Consider the following 19,169-nt stretch of genomic DNA (forward strand, 5'->3'; position numbering starts at 1 on the left):
GTCCCTCAGTCGTGTCTGACTCTTTGTGACCCCATGAATTGCAGTATGCCAGGCCTCCCTGTCCATCACCAACTCCCAGAGTTCACTCAAACTCATGTCCATTGAGTCGGTGATGCCATCCAGCCATCTCATCCTCTGTCGTCCGCTTCTTCTCCTGCCCCCAATCCCTCCCAGCATCAGAGTCTTTTCCAATGAGTCAACTCTTCATATGAGGTGGCCAAAGTACTGGAGTTTCAGCTTTAGCATCATTCCTCCCAAAGAGCACCCAGGACTGATCTTCTTTAGACACCTAGAAATTTCACTTCAGTGGAAGGTACTTGAATTTTTGTCACATTCATCTACAATCGTCTAATAGGTAAATGTCTCATTGAAACGTCTAGAGTAATTGCTGCTTCCTGGTGTTATTGTTGTTCAGTTGTATCCAACTCTTTGCCACTCCATGGACTACAGCATGTCAGGCTTCCCTGTCCTTCATTATCTCCTGGAGTTTGCTCAAATTTATGTCCAATGCTATCTAACAATCTCATCCTCTGCCACCCCCTTCTCCATTTGCCTTCAATCTTTCTCAACATCAAGGTCTTTCCCAAAGAGTCCACTCTGCATCAGGCGGCCAAAGTACTGGAGCTTCAGCTTCAGCATCAGTCTCTCCAATGAATATTCAGGGTGGACTTACGTTAGGGTTGGTCTGATCTCCTTGTTCTCCAAGGGACTCTCAAAAATCTTTTCCAGCACCACAATTCAAAAGCATAAATTCCTCGGCACTCAGCCTTCTTTACGGTTCACCTCTCACATCCATACATGACTACTGGAAAAACCACAGCTTTGACTATAAGGATCTTTGTTGGCAAACTGATGTCTTTGCTTTTCAATACATTGTCTAGGTTTATCATAGCTTTTCTTCCAAGGAGCAAGCATCTTTTAGTTTCATGGCTGTAGTACCATCTGCAGTGATTTTGGAGCCCAAGAAAATAAAATCTGTCATTGCTTCTACTTTTTCTCTTTCTATTTACCATAAAGCTATGGGACCAGATACCATGATCTTAGTGTTTTGAATGCTGAGTTTTAAATCAGCTTTTTCACTCTCCTCTTTCACCCTCACAAGAGGCTTGTTAACTCCCCTTCACTTTCTGCCATTAAAGTGGTATCATCTGCATATCTGAGATTGTTAATTTTTCTCCTGGCAATCTCGATTCCAGCTTTGATTTATCCAGCCAGGCATTTTGCATGATGTACTCTGTATATATGCTAAATAAATAGGGTGACAGTGTACAGCCTTGTTGTACTCCTTTCCCAATTGGGAACCAGTCATTTGTTCCAGGTAAGCTTCTAACTATTGCTTCTTGATCCGCATATAGGTTTCTCAGGAGATAGGTAAGGTGGTTTGGTATTCCATCTCTTTAATAATTTTCCACAGTTTGCTGTGATCCACATGGTCAAGGCTTTAGGGTAGTCAACAAAGCAGATGTTTTTCTCCCTTGCTTTCTCCATGATTCAACGAATGTTTGGAATTTGATCTCTGGTTCCTTGACTCTTCAAAACCAACTTGTACATCTGGAAGTTCTAGGTTCGCATACTGCTGAAGTATAGCTTAAAGGATTTTGAGCATAACCTTACTAGCATGAGAAAAGAGAGCAATTGTCTAGTAGTTGGACTACAAGGAGATGAAACCAGTTCATCCTAAAGGAAATCAATCCTGAATATTCATTGGAAGGACTGATACTGAAGCTGAAGCTCCAATACTTTGGCCACCTGATGCAAAGAACTGACTCCTTGGAAAATACCCTTTTGTTGGGAAAGATTGAAGGCAGGAGGAGAAGGGGACAACAGAGGATGAGATGGTTGGATGGCATCACCGACTCGATGAACATGAATTTGAGCAAGCTTCACGAGGTGGTGATGGACAGGGAGGCCTGGTGTGCTGCAGTCCATAGGGTCACAAAGAGTCAGACATGACTGAGCGACTGAACTGAACTGTCCAGTAGTTTGAACATTCTTTGTCATTTCCTTTCTTTGGGATTAGAATGAAAATTGACCTTCTCCAGTCCTGTGGCCACTGTTGAGTTTTCCAAATTTGCTGACATATTGAGTGCAGCATTTTTACAGCATCATCTGTCAGGATTTGAAATAGCTCAGCTGGAATTCCATCACCTCCACTAGTTTTTTTTTGTAGTAAGGCTGCCTAAGGCCCACTTGACTTCACCATTCCATGATAAGAAAAAACAGTAAGCATAATATCTTTGTAGTAATGCCAGCCAAGCACAGCTCTTTGCATGAGGTCACTGCCATGCATTATTCCTCCCCTCTTCCCCTATGGTGTTACCAGGCAACAGTTGCCATGGGACTGGTAGTGAGAGGGTAACAGGCAGGAATGCCAGGGGTCTCCAAATGGAGGAAATAGGCAGCAAGTGTTAGACATTTTTTGTCTCTCCTTTAAGTAGCAGGAGGAAACAAACTCTCCAAGGAAATGTTTTTCTTAAGCTATGTTAATGAAACTATGTATTTGCTTTGGAATTTGCCTTTCTTCAAAATGATTCCACCTAAGACTAACCTTTTTTCTTTTTTCAAACCTTGGGCTGATAATAGCTCAACAAACCAGTATTCATATCAATTATTTTATGGCTGGGGGATGATATACCTCGTGCCAACCTACCTCAAAAATGCATATTGTGGGAAAGGGGCCTCGTGAAACTCCCTCAGCCTTGAGTTGTCTATCTTATCTGATTAATAACTTTCTAACAGACATAAAACAGCTTGCTAAAGCTAGCACGGGGGTCACTCTCAATCCCATTTTTTATGTCAATGTCAGAAGCTTTCCCACTCCCTTTTCACTTTAATAAAACTCTGCTATATGAAATTTCTTGAGTGATCAAGCCTGGTCTCTGGTCCCAAAGCTAAATCTTCTTCTTTGGAGATCATGAATCCAACAGTTCACCGTAAGCTATCTGTAGCTGTCATTCTTGGCCATTGGTCAGCACCATGTGGGCCCTGTTCACAAGCAGCCAACTATTAATGAGCCATGTTTATGAGGAATTCAGCCAAAGGCCCAGTGGGAAAGGTGGTTGTCATTTGGAGTGAAGTGAGAGGGGGATCCTTGCCTTCTCCCTAGGGTCTTCCAGCTCGCCTGGCCCTGGGCCAACGGGCAAGATGAGAGACCAAAGAACGAGGCTGGGGGCTGTGTCCTGCAGGTCTCCAGAGCCCTCACCAAGGCTACCCACTGGCTTAACCCAGGCCTTGAGGTAGTGGTAAGCTTCTCCCGCATCCCCGTTTCTGTGACCTAATAGCAGTGGCAGTCTGCCTGGGTTCACAGTCTACAGGACCTGGCTGACCCCCACCCCCACCCCACTGTTTGGGGAGCCTGAGAGCCAGTTGGGTCCTGGGTGCCTGGCTCCCTCAGTGATGACAGCTAGGCAGGGTCTGGGGACCTGGTCCTGAGGAAGCTACCAGCTGAGATCTACCTTCTCTTAGCCAAGACCAGGACCTTGGCAGGGGAGAGTTGTGCCTTGGCACCTCGCCTTTCTTGTCAGATCAGAAAATGACATTTGTTTGGTGGACATTTATAGGAATGTCATTAGCTGACCATGACTTAAACTCAAGAGCAAAGGATTTGACACCAAGAAGTTATTTTCTAAGAACATCATCATCAACTAACCATCAGTCTCTGTGAGTCAGACTGCTATGCTTACTGCTTGCAATCTGCCACCCATTACAACAGCCACAGTCAACTTATCTTTGATGATTAAGATATGACGATGGCCATGCCACATGAGATCCCATTATACCCATTGCGTTTAGAGATCCCAGTTCAGTGGTAGCAGCTCCCACTATAATTTCTGACCTACACAGAAGAGCAACCATGGGGCCCTTAAAGGATGCTGGGTTTTCTCTCATAAATTTGTTTCTCACAGTCATAGTGAAAGATGTATTCTCCCAGAGTGGGTGAGCAGGCCTTATTTGATAAACCCATTCCAACAGTTTATCTCCCAAAGCCTTTGGACAACTTACTCCACAGTATGTAAACGTAAATCTTACACTTTAAATTCTATTTACTGTGGTAGACCTACCCTTGCACCCATGTTTTAGCCACCAAACTAAACAATCTGTAGAGCCCTTTCTAACCTCTTGAGCTGAAACACTGAATCCAGGGTCTCTACTTAGTGGGCCATATCAATAAGTTAGCCTGATCCAACTTTTTTTCCTCCCACCAAAATTCCATACCCATGAGCTCCATCCCCACACGTATCTCCCAGATTTCTGTCTGTGTACATCAGAAAAATTATGCTGCTCCTTTGATTTATAACAACTCTCACCCTTTGAGTTTGCTGGAATGTGAGTCTACTTACAAGTTTGGAAGCAAAGAGGGAAGGTGAGAGTGGTCCCTGAGGAGAATCTGCAGTGTCTTAATGGCAACAATCTCAGGGGCATTTATTACATGTTTCTAAGGCAAATGAGGGCCAAATTCTCACGAAACAGCTAATTATTGGTCAAAAAATTAGAACAATGTCCTCAGAGTCATGGGAATCTATTTGTCCCTAGTCCAATTGTCAGGTTCCCATTCCTCCCTAAACAATACCCTCACTTTAACAGAAGACATCCTGGAAATTTAGGAATTCAATTTGCATTATAATTGAGCTACTAACATACTGAGACTCTGGGCATGATTTTGAGAAAGCATAGCTAGAGGTTTCTTTAGGGCCATATAAGGAGAATAACATTTCTACCCTTTTCCTCACACTTGAGAGTCATTGAGGCAACATCTGTAGGTCTTCTGACGCAGCAAACATCTACTCTTTGAACAAGAAATGCTCCTGGAGATAATTATGAATTCCCTGGCCTCTAATAATCTGCCCAGGGAGCAGAAGGGAATATGGAATGATGACTTATAGATCCTACTTTACCTTAAGAAGATGACTAAACCATGTTAATACAGGCCACTAATGTGTGTGTGTGTGTGTGTGTGTGTGTGTGTGTGTGTGTTTCTAGGAAGAGCTTGGTGGTGTGCTATGGTGGAATCTACAGAAATCCACCTCCTTCACAGACTAGACTGTCTAGCATCTTCTGTATTAAAATGTGAGCTTTGACTACAGTTTTCAATATCTTCCCCACAACCATATAAGGAGGGCAGAAACTACATATTTTCCACAACGGGGTCACTGAGCCTGGTACAAAGTAGAAATTAAATAACATTTGATGAATTCATAAAGAATCTCAGCATCAGAGAAAATATTTAAGGGCCTAAAATAGAGGCCATCAGCACTAAGTTCTAATCACCTGACTTAACTGAGCAGCAGCAAACTGACAAAACTGACATTTAAGGATACACGCATCCTTCCTCTGAATATATCCAGGATTATATCACTTAACAAATCTTCCACTGCCACCCCTCAGACCCAAGTCATTGGCTCCTTTCTGGGTCATTGCAAAAGGTTCCTAACCAGTCTGCTTGCTTCCTTTCTGGTCCCTGTAAAGTCTTTAACAGAGTAACAAAGCAAAGTCTTTAACAAAGTGACAATTCCTCTTAAACAAAATTCAAATTATTTCAATTTCCTATTCAAAGACCCCCAATAGTTCCCTGATTCACTTCGAACAAAAGTCAAAACCTTCACAGTGGTTCTATATGCTTACTCCACTTACTCTCTGACCTCATCTCCTCCTACATCCAACCCAGCTTGCTCATTCCAGTCCAGCTCCTTGGTCTCCTTGTTTGCCTGTCTCAGCTTGACCTCAGAACCTTTTCAGTGGCTCTTCTCTCTGTCTAAAATTATCTTCACATTTATGCTCAAAGGACATTTTCTCAGTAAGATCTGCTCTAACCCTTCTATTTAAAGTTAACAATTTCTTCCTACATTCTCTGTTCCTCTTACCTTTTTTAGCTCCAAAGCACTTGAAAACTCCTAACATACAATGTGACACTTATGATATTTTATTACTTGTTCTCCACCACCTAGAAGGTAACATCCCTAAGAAAGGATGGTTGGTTATTTTTTTCTATATTATTGCTATATAATGTGTTCAGTGCACAGTTGAAGTTAATACATATTGAACAAGAAAAGAAGACAGAATAATGGAAGAAAACAAAGCATGCAAAGTTAGGGTTACATATTGAATGAGAAAAAAAAAAGAACTATGGAAGGAAAACAGAGCAGGATACATTGTCTGCTTTAGTCTTAATTAATCTGCTCTGAGATACTCACTTGTGCTCACTGCAACAGTTACCTCCAGAGGAAAGACTGAGATAGAGTCCTGCTTTCACAGCTCTCCTGAGACCTCACTGGGTCTTCTCAAATCCCTATGAATTTGGCACAGATGCACAGTACTAGCCCAAGGCCTGGTCATTAGGTGTGAACTCAGGGATTGTAAATAGCCCCCCTTCCATGTTTCCTTTACTGGGGTGCAGAACTCATTTACTGAGAGATGAAAGGAGAGTTAAGAGGTCAGGAATCACACCCAGGAGATTTATTAAATTTCCTGTCTCCCAGCACTTCCAGGAAGGGGTCAATTCAGCTGGGGAAAGAGTTCCTTTTAAACAAAGCTTCTGAGTAGAGGGACAAAGTCATCGTCATCACGTAGGGAGGCAGAAGAGCCACCCCCAAGGACAGGGCCCTGTCTCACTGTGGCCCCTGAGAAAGTGAGGCCAGGCATTGCAGACCTTCCTTTGGGTCCTCTTCCTGGATCATCTGCACTGGTTTTCCTTTATTCAGCTCCAGAGCCAAGTAGGAGTGAAACTGTTTTTAAAAGTTAAGCATTCACCTTAGTTAGACAATTGCTTTATGACTAGGAAAATTCCTTCACAAGATGACTGGGCCAGAGATACAGCCTGTCTTAACCCTTCACATAAGAGAGGGGACAGGCTGTTTCAGGTTCCTATGAGACCCTTCTCTCTGAAGTGTAGGTCATTCAAAGACCAGGTGACCCATCCCAGAGAGGCCCTGCCAAGCCAGATGCATGGGAATGCCCTGACCCACTGATCCCACATACCTCCTCACAGCTGGTCCCCTTCACGCACTGGTACAAAATCTACTTTATTTACTCACCAATTTCTATTTGCCCTTCTTCACCCTCCAAACAAATACACAGCCAACAGTGATACCAGCAGTATCTCCTGTCTATCAGAGGTAAGGATTTTATCTCTGTTTGGGGGGTATTATGAGGTTTCTGTAAATGAATGATCAGGAAATGGGAGCAGGACCCTAGTTAGGAAATGTGGATGGTTAGGAAATGTTATTTGTTTCCTAGGTCTTGGACATGTCACTAATGTTGATCTCATTTATTAAACAAATAATCATCAAGGATATTCTCTAATTAAGGAGCTGTGTCGGAGAAGGCAATGGCACCCCACTCCAGTACTTTTGCCTGGAAAATCCCATGGGTGGAGGAGCCTGGTGGGCTGCAGTCCATGGGGTTGCTAGGAGTCGGACACAACTAAGCGACTTCATTTTCACTTTTCACTTTCATGCATTGGAGAAGGAAATGGCAACCCACTCCAGTGTTCTTGCCTGGAGAATCCCAGGGACGGGGGAGCCTGGTGGGCTGCCGTCTATGGGGTCGCACGGAGTCGGACATGACTGAAGCGACTTAGCAGCAGCAGCAGCAGCAGCAGCAGCAGCAGCCATATACTGAACAAACACTGTGAATAAGATGTAATCCTTTCATTTGAAGATTAGCATTAAAATATTTGACTGCAATAGTCAGTGAAGCCATTTACTCTGAGAGAAGCAAGGCAAACTTCTGGGAGGTAGTAACAGAGATGTTCTGAAGTACCAGGAAGTTTTAACTGAGAAAAAGGATTAGAGCATGTGGAATGTGAAAGGGGAAAGAAATGGCGCTTTCTAGGAAGAAGGAGCTGCAAGTGCAAAAGGCTAGAGGCAAGAGGAAACACAATTTCCTGGAGAATTTCAACTGAATCAACATGGAGGGACTTGGGGTCCAGACAGGGACAGAGGAGGGCAGAAAGGCTAGGAACCACAGGCAAAAATGAGGCAGGGGAGGTCAGCTTGCCAGATGATGAACTGATTTTGAGGGCAATCGATTAAGTATGTTAATAACCAAAAGGGGGGAACAACTTAAATGTCCACTGACAGATGAATGGCTAAAGAAAATGTGATATAATGGAATTTTATTCAACTATAAAGAGAAGGAAATCTGGTCCTGTGCTACAACACGTAAGAAATTGGAATACACTGTTAAGTGAAGTCAACCACAGAAGTCTAAATACTACATGATTCCTCTTATGTCATTTATAATAGTCAAATTGTAGCAGAAAGAATGGTGGCTTCCAGGGCTGCTGGGATGTGGAAATTGAGAGCTGCTGTTCAGTGAGAATAAAGTTTCAGTCATGCAAAATGGAAAAGTTCAGGAGATCTACTGTACAACATTGTGCTTATAGTTGACTGTACTGTACACTTAAAACTTTAAAAGAGTAGATCACATGTTGTTTGCTTTTTACCACCAATAAAAAAAAAAGAGAGAGAGTAACTGAACAAAAATTTCTGTAAACTGGTTTCTGTATACTGCTCATACTTTACATTTATTGAGAATCTATCAACATTCAGAAAACTAAGATCTTGACATCCGGTCCCATCACTTCATGGCAAATAGATGGGAATCAGTGGAAACAGTGAGAGACTTTATTTTGGGGGGCTCCAAAATCACTGCAGATGGTGACTGCAGCCATGAAATTAAAAGATGCTTACTCCTTGGAAGGAAAGTTATGACCAACCTAGATAGCATATTGAAAAGCAGAGACATTACTTTTCCAACAAAGGACTGTCTAGTCAAGGCTATGGTTTTTTCAGTAGTCAAGTATGGATGTGAGAGCTGGACTATAAAGAAAGCTGAGAGATGAAGAATTGATGCTTTTGAACTGTGGTGCTGGAGAGTCCCTTGGACTGCAAGGAAATCCAACCAGTCCATCCTAAAGGAGATCAGTCCTGGGTGTTCATTGGAAGGGCTGATGTTGAAGCTGAAACTCCAATACTTTGGCCACCTGATGCGAAGAGCTGACTCAATGGACATGAGTTTGGGTAAACTCTGGGAGTTGGTGATAGACAGAGAGGCCTGGTGTGCTGCAGTCCATGGGGTTGCAAAGAGTCAGACATGACTGAGTGACTGAACTGAACTGAACTCTGTGACTATAGCCATAAAAATATGTTAAAATATGACATGTAAAATAGTTATGAAAATTAAAAAATCATGAGATCACTGAAACAGTTGCATAGAGCTAAGATCACTCCTACTTTACAAGTGAGAAAAATGTGACAGCTACATGTTAAAATAAGATTATGTGATCAGTAGGAAAGATATAACTCAAGCCAGGGAGTTTGACCTTGCCTTGTGTTTTATTCACAATGTCTTAGACAAGTCAAAGTATAAATCATTATCACAAAATATCAACAAAAAGAGAGTGAGTGCTAAATTGGTGGTAGTAAGAAGGACACCATGATGAAGAATCAGCAAACTATGCACTTTGCAGGAGAAAACAGTCCTTGAATTCCAAGCTTTCACATAAAGTCCTATCCATTTATTCATTTACTCACTCTGAGAAAAATATATTCTCCATTCTCATGAAGGTTTCTAGTCCCTTGCTGCTGCTGTTGCTGCTAAGTCGATTCAGTCGTGTCCAACTCTGTGTGACCCCATAACTGGCAGCCCATCAGGCTTCCCTGACTCTGGGATTCTTCAGGCAAGAACATTGGAGTGGGTTGCCATTTCCTTCTCCAATGCATGAAAGGGAAAAGTGAAAGTGAAGTCGCACAGTCGTATCCGACTCTTAGCGACCTCGTGGACTGCAGCCCATCAGGCTCCTCCGTCCATGGGATTCTCCAGGCAAGAGTACTGGAGTGGGTTGTCATTGCCTTGTCCCTTAAACATACTCAATTCTTCTATTTATCACCTAACAAACTAGCTCCTCATGACTGAATTCCATCTTAAGAATCATATCAGTCACCAATTGTTGTTGATTCTACTTCCAACATGAATCTTGACTCTGTCATATCTGTGCCATTTCCCTGGTCTATCTTACATCAATGACCACAATCACCCCTTGCACATATCTCCCTGGGCCTGTTCTTGCCCATCTTCTACTTGTACTCCTCCATGGGACTATCAGAGTCATCTTTTAAAAGTATGAACCACTCTTGTGTATACAGATTAAAGACACCCCTTATATGTGGAATCGAAAAAGAAATGATACAAATGAACTTGTAAAACAGAAACAGACTCACAGATTTAGAGAATGAGCTTATGGTTGCCAGGGGAAGGATGAGGGGAAAGGATAGTTAGGGAGTTTGGGACAGGCATGTAAACATGTTTATGTATGGCTGAATCCCTTCATTGTTTACCTGAAACTATCATAACTTTGTTAATTGGCTATACCCCAATACAAAATAAAATGTTTAAAAAAAAAAAAACAGCTCTCAATTATAGCCTATATGGGATTCCATGGAGACTCAGTGGTAAAGAATCGGCCTGCAATGCAGGAGAGGTGGGTTCAATCCATGGGTCAGAAAGATCTCCTAGAGAAGGAAATAGCAACCCACCTCAGTATTCTTGCCTAGGAAATCCTATGGACAGAGGAGCCTGGCAGGCTACAGTCCATGGGGTCATAAAAGAGACAGACATGACTTAGTTAACAAATAACAACAACAGCAGTCCATATTCCCTGAAAGGCCAAACATAACTTGGAACATGTTTATCTCTCCAAGTGTCTCTCATTCAGTACCATCCTCACCAGTCTTCCTTCAGCTTCTTAGAAATTACAAGCTCTTTCCTATTTCAAATATTCTGCATATTTTATGTCCATTGCTCAGGTAGCTCTTCATCCCTCCTCAGCTGGGTAATTTATGTTTGTCTTTCAAAGCTGAGCTTAAAATTCACAGACTCAGAAGGCTTTCTTTAACTACCAATCTACATGAGAACCACTGTTCATTTTTTTTTCCTTTAGGACACTTTTCACAATTTATAGTTACACCTATTTTATTTATTTATTGGCTATGCCATGCAGCCTGTGGGAACTTAGTTCCCTGACCAAAGATTGAACTCAGGCTCTGAGCAGTGAGAGCTGGAAGTCCCAACCACTGGGCAGCCAGGGAATTCTCCACCTACCTTTCAATGCTCCTCATGAGTGTAACTGAATGTGGTCTGGTATTTCACATACTACGTACTTCCCTGTATGCATGGGAGCTAGCACAGTGCCTGGCACATAATAGGCACGAGAGGGAATGGTTCTTTCTCTCTTCAAAAATTTTCTTTTGCATCAAGGTATCATGGATTTGGATAGACTCAGAGAATTGGTGATGGACAGGGAGGCCTGGTGTGCTGCTATTCATGGGGTCGCAAAGAGTCGGACATGACTGAGCGACTGAACTGAACTGAACATTAATCCTTAGTCTCTACTCTCTCCTTTCTTCTCAAGTTTCAGGGAGGAAGTTAATCTAATTGGAGAATGAACTGGAATAAAATTCTCTCTTTTTCTTAGAAGATACAATGACCAGCACTTGTATCTCTTGTTCTCCTGTTCCGCCAGTCCTTCAGTGGGAAGTACTGCCCTGGTCCTGCTTTGCTTGTGACTGCAAAGGTAATTATGTTCATTTTGAGGTTGATTTAGGAAGTCCATTATCCACTGACACAGAAATTACATCCTGTAATTTCTACTTTATGAAAAATAAGGTGATGTTTTGGCTGCACAAATATCTCCTGTCTCAATTGCTTCACAACCTAGGTGGGAGAGAGGGAAATATGTGTTAGGCCTTCTCAAAGATACTGCATCTCCTGAAAAGAAGGGAAGGAAAAAGAAGCTGGATACCATATGTCTGGGCTTCCCAGGTGGCATTAGTGGTAAAGAACCTACCTGCCAGTGCAGGAGGTGTAAAGAGACATGGGTTCAATCACTGGGTTGGGAAGATCCCCTGGAGGAGGGCACAGAAACCCACTCCACTATTCTTGCTTAGAGAATCCCTTGGACAGAGGAGCCTGGCAGGCTACAGTCCATGGGGTCACAGAGTTGGACACGACTGAAGTGATTTAGTGTACTCCATATGTCTATATGACTATATTTTCCCTTTAATGTTTCCCATTGTTAAGTTGCTCCTGTTTCTCAAGAGGAGGAAGCGGGATGGTGAAGCAGAGAAAATGCAGAATTACTGCCCAAATGGAACTTCCCTAATATTGAAGGAAACATCAGAAACAGGAAAGAAATGTGCTATTTTAACAATCAGTACATACTTGGTGATTTAATTTATGAATGAAAGACTAATACATGGTATGATAAACTGAGCAACTAATTTCTTTCAATCAAGGGCTGTAACATTATAAAGGCAAGGAGTCCCCAGTGACCACATCAGAACTACCTTATCTGATTTTTCATAATTTCAGATAATGAAAAAAACCCACAGAATGGAGCTCTATAACTCCACCTTGGAAAGTGGTTTCGTCTTGGTGGGGATTCTGACTGACAGTGGGTCTCCTGGACTGCTCTGCACTACAATCTCAGTCCTGTACACACTGGCCCTCACCAGCAATGGCCTGCTGCTCCTGGTCATCACAATGGATGCCCGGCTCCATGTGCCCATGTACCTCCTGCTCAGCCAGCTTTCTCTCATGGATTTGATGCTTACATCTGTAGTTATTCCTAAAATGCTTGTGGATTATCTGCGTGGAGAGAATGCCATCTCCTTTGAGGGCTGTGCCCTTCAGATGTTCCTAGTACTGACCCTGGGTGGTGCAGAGGGCCTCTTACTGGCCTTCATGGCCTATGACAGGTATGTGGCCATTTGTCATCCTCTGAACTACATGGTTCTCATGAGGCCGAGGGTCTGCTGGCTCATGATGGCCACCCCTTGGACCCTGGCATTCCTGAATTCTGTGATACACACTTCATATACCATGCATTTTCCTTTCTGCATGACCCGGGAAATCAGGCACCTCTTCTGTGAGATCCCACCCTTGCTGAAATTGGCCTGTGCAGATACCTCCAGGTATGAATTCATGGTGTATGTGTCAGGTTCCGTCTTTCTCATGCCTTCCCTTGCTGCTGTCCTTGCCTCCTATACGTTTGTCCTAGCTGCTGTCCTCCACATGTCCTCAGGAGAGGGAAGGCAGAAAGCCCTCTTCACGTGTTCTTCTCATCTGACTGTGGTGGGAATGTACTATGGAGCTGCCATGTTTATGTATGTCCAGCCCAGCTCCCACCACAGTCCCCAACAGGACAACATCCTCTCTGTATTTTATATTGTCATTACTCCAGCACTGAACCCTCTCATCTATAGTCTGAGAAACAAGGAGGTAATGGGGGCCTTCAGGAGAGTATTAGGGAGGTTTTCTCTTATCTAGGATGGTGGCTGCCAGTGTGATATTGAAGCCCTATAACTCCTAGATGGTGCTTCATATCCACTCCTGGTTTTATGTGGTTCTTCTACATTATGAAAATTCTGAAAATCTGCCATATTAGAACTAAGTCCTCATTTGGTCTTAGAGACACAACTTTGTCTCTATCAGCTCTGTATTTTGATAGTTAAGAAGCATTCATTTATCTGATCAATATCCCAGGATATGTTTGAAATTCTTTTTCTGTTCTGACAGAGTGACCTTACATTTTACTTCAGTAGTTTCTTTTCTTACCCTCTGACAATCCTATACCCAATCACAGAGAAAGTTAGCCAGATTTTTTGCACAGCTCAATTTAAAGCAGAAATAAAAACTAGAGAGGAACATGAAGATAAAATGAAGATAGAAATGTTGAATTTTACTTGTTGCTATTGACAGAATTTCTCAGTTTTTACCTTCCTATTAGTGAGCATTTATAGTCATATAATATTAGACATTTTACTGTGGGCAGACCTTCCCAGGTTTATATCAGAGTCCTAGACACTGGAAAAAAAATTCTTACACAGTTACCTATGCTTTGGTTTCTGCATCAACTCTTCAAGCTACTCATGTTGTATCAGGACAGCCAAGTACTTTCTTTTCACATTATTTACAAATAAATCACATTATAAATTATTGATGCCTTAAAGGTCATGTGTGAAAGCAGCCAGCACACTTGGTAATGAGCATCATAATTCAAGAGCTCCCTAATGGGAACATGCTCCTTTAAAGCCTCGGCCCTGATTGGTACTCCTGAATAGGAATTAATGGTCAAATCGACATCTGAAATGGAAGCAGTCTTACCAGTATCTGCATCATCACCACTTACACTTTGCCCAGTCACCTTGTTTTTCCTTTATTAACTCCTTTCTGCCTCAGACCCTTTGAAGATTTCTTAAATTCTGAATTTAAAATGAACTCCTCTGCTCCACATACCTTGCCTGGAAAACTTTAGCTACTCTGTAATGCTTGAAGCTAATTACATAAGGAAACAAATTTTAAAAAGATAACTTTCCATGAAAAAAAAAAGAACTAATATTTCCTTTGGACAAGATTTAGCAAAGATCCAATCTATCAGTAAGTTCTGTGGTATTTCTTTCCCTAAAAACATCCCAGTTTTCAACACTCAAATATTCCACTCTGGTCCCAATTACCATTATCTCTGCCCTGGACTTTTACTATAGCAGATTACTAACTGGTCTTCATAATACCAGGAGCTAGATAATATACCCTTATTCTAATGCATAATGTATCTACAAGTAATATATACATATGTATGTATGTCTTTCCCGGTAACTCAACTGGTAAAGAATCCTCCTGTAAGGCAGGAGACCCTGGCTCAATTCCCGGGTTGGGAAGATCCCCTGGAGCAGGGATAGGTTACCCACTCCAGTATTCTTGGATTTCTCTGGTGGCTCAGACAGTAAAGAATCCGCCTGCAGTGTGGGAGACCTGGATTCCCTGGAGGAGCATGGCAACCCACTCCAGTATTCTTGCCTGGAGAATCCCCATGGACAGAGGAGTCTGACAGGCTAAAGTCCGTGGGTCACAGAGTCAGACATGACTAAGCAACTAAGCACAGCACAGCATGTATATATATAAATAAACTGGTTCTATATATGTACATATAACATTCTTACGTATTCACCATCTAGCATTAGCAATACCACTGACGCCTTTGCTTCTCTTCCCTAGTCTCATCTTTTTGCCTCTCATCAAATGTTCCAGGTCCTGATGGCAACAACACAGCCCTCAGCTGTTTTATCTCACCACACACACATCACAATCTGGATACATAGCTAGGTTTGTTTATTACATTTTTCTTTCAATTTTTATGAATTATTTTAAATTTTTTATTTTATTTTAAATTATATAAAATATTTACCTGATTAAAAAATCAACCTATGAAGTAATATCTATCCCAAGAAGTCTAGCTGGTGTTTTTGCCCTCTACAAACTTCTCACTCCCATTCCCTACAGCTAATGATATATACATGCTTCTTGCATAATTATTTATTTGCAACTTATTGAGATTATGTTTGTAACAATATTTGTGAATGTTCCATATACACTGGAAAGAGATACAATTTTATTATGATAGTTTGCAGTTTGATATGTGTTTGTACTTTTTAATTGATTATATCTTTAGCTTTTTTATTTTTGCTATTTTTTGTCCATTTGCTCTGTCTTGAATTGGGAAAGGTTTATCAAAATCTCCTTTATATATATATTTCTCTATTCCTCATTGCAGCTTCTGTACAGTCTGCTTTTTAAAATTTATTATTGGATATATAAATATTAGTTACTTTTAGCCTTTAGAATTATAAAGATTAAAGCAGGACAAATACTATCCCCATTTCACAAATAAAATGATTCTCAGAAAGAGTTGATGGTTTTCCATATTTATACAACTACTAAATGTTCTAATTAGAAATGATCTGTCCTTTGTTTCTGCTGAACAAATTATCTTTATTCAGTGCTAACTGAGCAAATACTACTCTAATTTTCAGCTGCCTTTAACAGAGAAATAGTCAGTGAGCTGTATTGTCCAATTACCCTTTGACATCATTGTAAAAATGTATTATTGTTGATTGTTCAAAAGTAAAAACAAAGTAGCATCAGTGAAATAACTGTGAATGAAAAAAGTCCCTACACACCGCTATAGAATTGTGACATATTTTTGAAGATCTATAGCTAACAGAGGGCTTCCCTGGTAGCTGAGCTGGTAAAGAATCCGCCTGCATTGCAGGAGACGCCGCTTCAATTCTTGGGTTGGGAAGTTCCCTTGGAGAAGGAATAGGCTACCCACTCCAGTATTCTTCAGCTTCCCTGTTGGCTCAGATGGTAAAGAATCCTCATGCAATGAGGGAGACCTGGGTTAGATCCCTGGGTTGGGAAGATCACCTGGAAGAGGGCATGCCAATCCACTCCAGTATTCTTGCCTGGAGAATCCCTATGGACAGAGGAGCCTGGTGGGCTACAGTCCATGGGGTCACAAAGAGTCGGACACGACTGAGTGACTAAGCAGAGCACACAGCACATAGCTAACAGGAAAGAAAGTGAAAGCGAAAGTCACTCAATCGTGTCAGACTCTTTGTGACCCCATGGACTATACAGTCCATGGAATTCTCTAGGCCAGAATACTGGAGTGGGTAGCCATTCCCTTCTCCAGGAACAGGAGAAACATATCAAAATATGTTTTTGATATATTATCAAAAAATAGCAAACAGGAGAAACATATCAAAAGAAGAAATAAATCAATCAGTAAGTATAGAATCAGATCTGTGTGCCCATGAGTGTGTGTATGTGTGTACTCCAAGATTTACACAACAAGAGTTTTTACTCCCAGATGAAATATAAATAACTTGTGTGAGAAATAAATCCTGATCAAAAGCCCCTGGACTTTGATTGTTCCTATAATTGCCATCGTAAGACTTTTCTTTACCCATTAGCCCTAAGGATAAGATATTCCAATAGCTAATTTTCTACTCCAACAATTATAAAGTTGAAATTGATTAACTATGTTCCCATTCCTAGAAGAAAACATAGGGCGAAATTCCTTAACACTGGTCTTGGCAATTATCTTTTGGATCTCAGACCAAAGACATAGACAACAAAAGCAAAATAAACAAGTAGGGCTACATCAAACTAAAAATCCTCTCCACAGCAAAGGAACCATCAGAAAAATAAAAGGGAAACCTACTACACAATGGGCGAAATATTTTCAAATTGTATTATATGTATGTCTGACTTATTTTACTAAGCATTATATTTTCTAGTTCCATCCATGTTGATGCAAATGGCAATGTTTTTATGGCTGATTAAATTTCAGACAGAGACAGATAAAATCTAAAATATAATCTAGATGAATCTTTGTGGAAAACAGAAACAGACTCATGGAAAACAAATTACAGTTACCAAACAGGAGAATGGGGTACGGAGGACAAATTAGGAGTATAAAATAGGTAAGCTACAAGGATTTACTGTATAGCACAAAGAATTATACCAAATATCTTATAATAGCCTATAAGGAATATATTCTGCAAAAAAAAAAAAAAAAAGAATCACTCTGCTGTACACTTGAAACTAACACAATATTATGAATCAATTATTCCTCAATTAAAAAATGAACTTAAAAAAGAAAAATAGAATTTTCTTTACAATATACTCACAAATTGAAAATATAACATGACAAACAGATTTGAATAAAGAAAAAGCAACAAAGATGTAGTGGAGATAATTTGCAGTAAATTAGTCCCATTTCTCTGGATAGTTGTAAGGACATATGAAATCACAAGGAGATTTCATAAACCAGAATACATAATGACTTGATTGAAAAAAGAGGTAAAAATTAACAAGAAAGAAAGATAAGAAAAATTTAATCACATATCTATAATATAAAGAATTCAGTTTGGATTCAACAGAAAAATTATAATGAGAAATATAACTTGACTGATATATTTTAAAAATTATATCCGAGCAATTAATAAATAATTTTCCTACTGTCATAAAAGGGAAAGAAAGACGGATGGAAAAATTTAGTAGCAAAGATAATAAATGACTACAGTATTTTTCTTTTATTAAAAAGAACTAAATATCGATGAGTAAATAAAGCATTAAGTAGTTTAAATCTAGCATGTTTCAGAAAAATACAGATCTGTCTTTAGTATATAGTTCAAACATTTGATTTTTACATAAAGTATCTCAAACCTATTATTTTCTAAGACGAGTTAAGCTTTTGTAAAAGATAGCCATAATATCCTCAAATTAACAATAATTTTAAAAGCAGTTAAAGTGAGAAATATGGGAAAAGATGCACGTTTCCACTTTTCTAAGGATTTAAATTAAAGGATGGACAACTGCCTGTCAGCATATATTTTACATATTGCTTCTGCTCCCAAGAAGAGAGACTTGATTCTTCCTCATATTCAGAGCCTATAGAATTTTTTCTTTGATTAGACAAACTCTGGGAATTAGAGGATATTCACAGAACTCTATGATTATAAACAAAAGAAAGAAAAATCTACAAAAGATCCCATGGTATCTCATTGTGTAGAGATAATAGAAGGAGGTATGCTTAGCGATACCCTGGGGACCTCCTGCTGGCATCATCTCTCAGGATCACATCTTTTATGATCCTCTCAGAGAAAGACTCAATTCAGTGTTGGTGCTTAAAAAAGTAGTGTAAAATTTACCCAAGAAAACAGTCAGAGACTGAAATAGAATCCACGGGAAAGTCCGTTTCATACCCAGCTGTTAGGAAAGAGGACTGAGAGTCACCGTCATTCAAAACCAAACTCTGGATGTGCAGCTTGGATCTCTCGATCTCACTCTGCTGGACTCACTGGCAGGTCTGCTTACCTACAGCTCCCCATCTCTAGAACAAACTCATCCTTGGTCTCCAGGTAAGGAGGAAGATGCTGAAGGCATCAAGTCTCTGCAGAACCAGAGTTTGTCCTGGGAGAAGGGCTGTGTCTTTATTTTTACAATCCACAGTCTATTTGGGAGAAGAGATTTTTATTTTTCTCTCTTCTCATGAATTCTCACTCTTAGAAATCTTGCTACTGGGTACTTACCGAGGTGGTCAGTTTGTGTGCTAAAAGGCACAAGAAATCAAAAGATCCATTGTCTCTCAAACTCACTACCCGTTTTCAACTATAAGAATCTTCCTGTGTTCTTACCTTTCATCCCGGCTACATAGGTGTTCTCTTCCTGTTTCACTTTTTCCACACTCTCTGGGTGATTCCCACTGAACTCACAGGAAAATACCTAGGACACAAGACAGAGCTTCTTGTAACGTACTCGGCATT

General features: G+C 40.7%; 1 protein-coding gene across 1 annotated transcript; it reads left to right on the forward strand.

Moving 5' to 3' along the window:
• Positions 1-12,390: 12,390 nt before the first annotated feature.
• LOC139187151 (olfactory receptor 2AG1-like) lies at positions 12,391-13,533 on the forward strand. Its single transcript, XM_070803156.1, has one exon. It carries the CDS (start codon positions 12,391-12,393, stop codon positions 13,324-13,326), a length of 936 nt encoding a protein of 311 aa, XP_070659257.1. The 3' UTR covers positions 13,327-13,533.
• The last annotated feature ends 5,636 nt before the right edge of the window (positions 13,534-19,169 follow it).

This window comes from Bos indicus, chromosome 15 (assembly GCF_029378745.1).
Source record: "Bos indicus isolate NIAB-ARS_2022 breed Sahiwal x Tharparkar chromosome 15, NIAB-ARS_B.indTharparkar_mat_pri_1.0, whole genome shotgun sequence".
NCBI classification, from domain to species: domain Eukaryota; kingdom Metazoa; phylum Chordata; class Mammalia; order Artiodactyla; family Bovidae; genus Bos; species Bos indicus.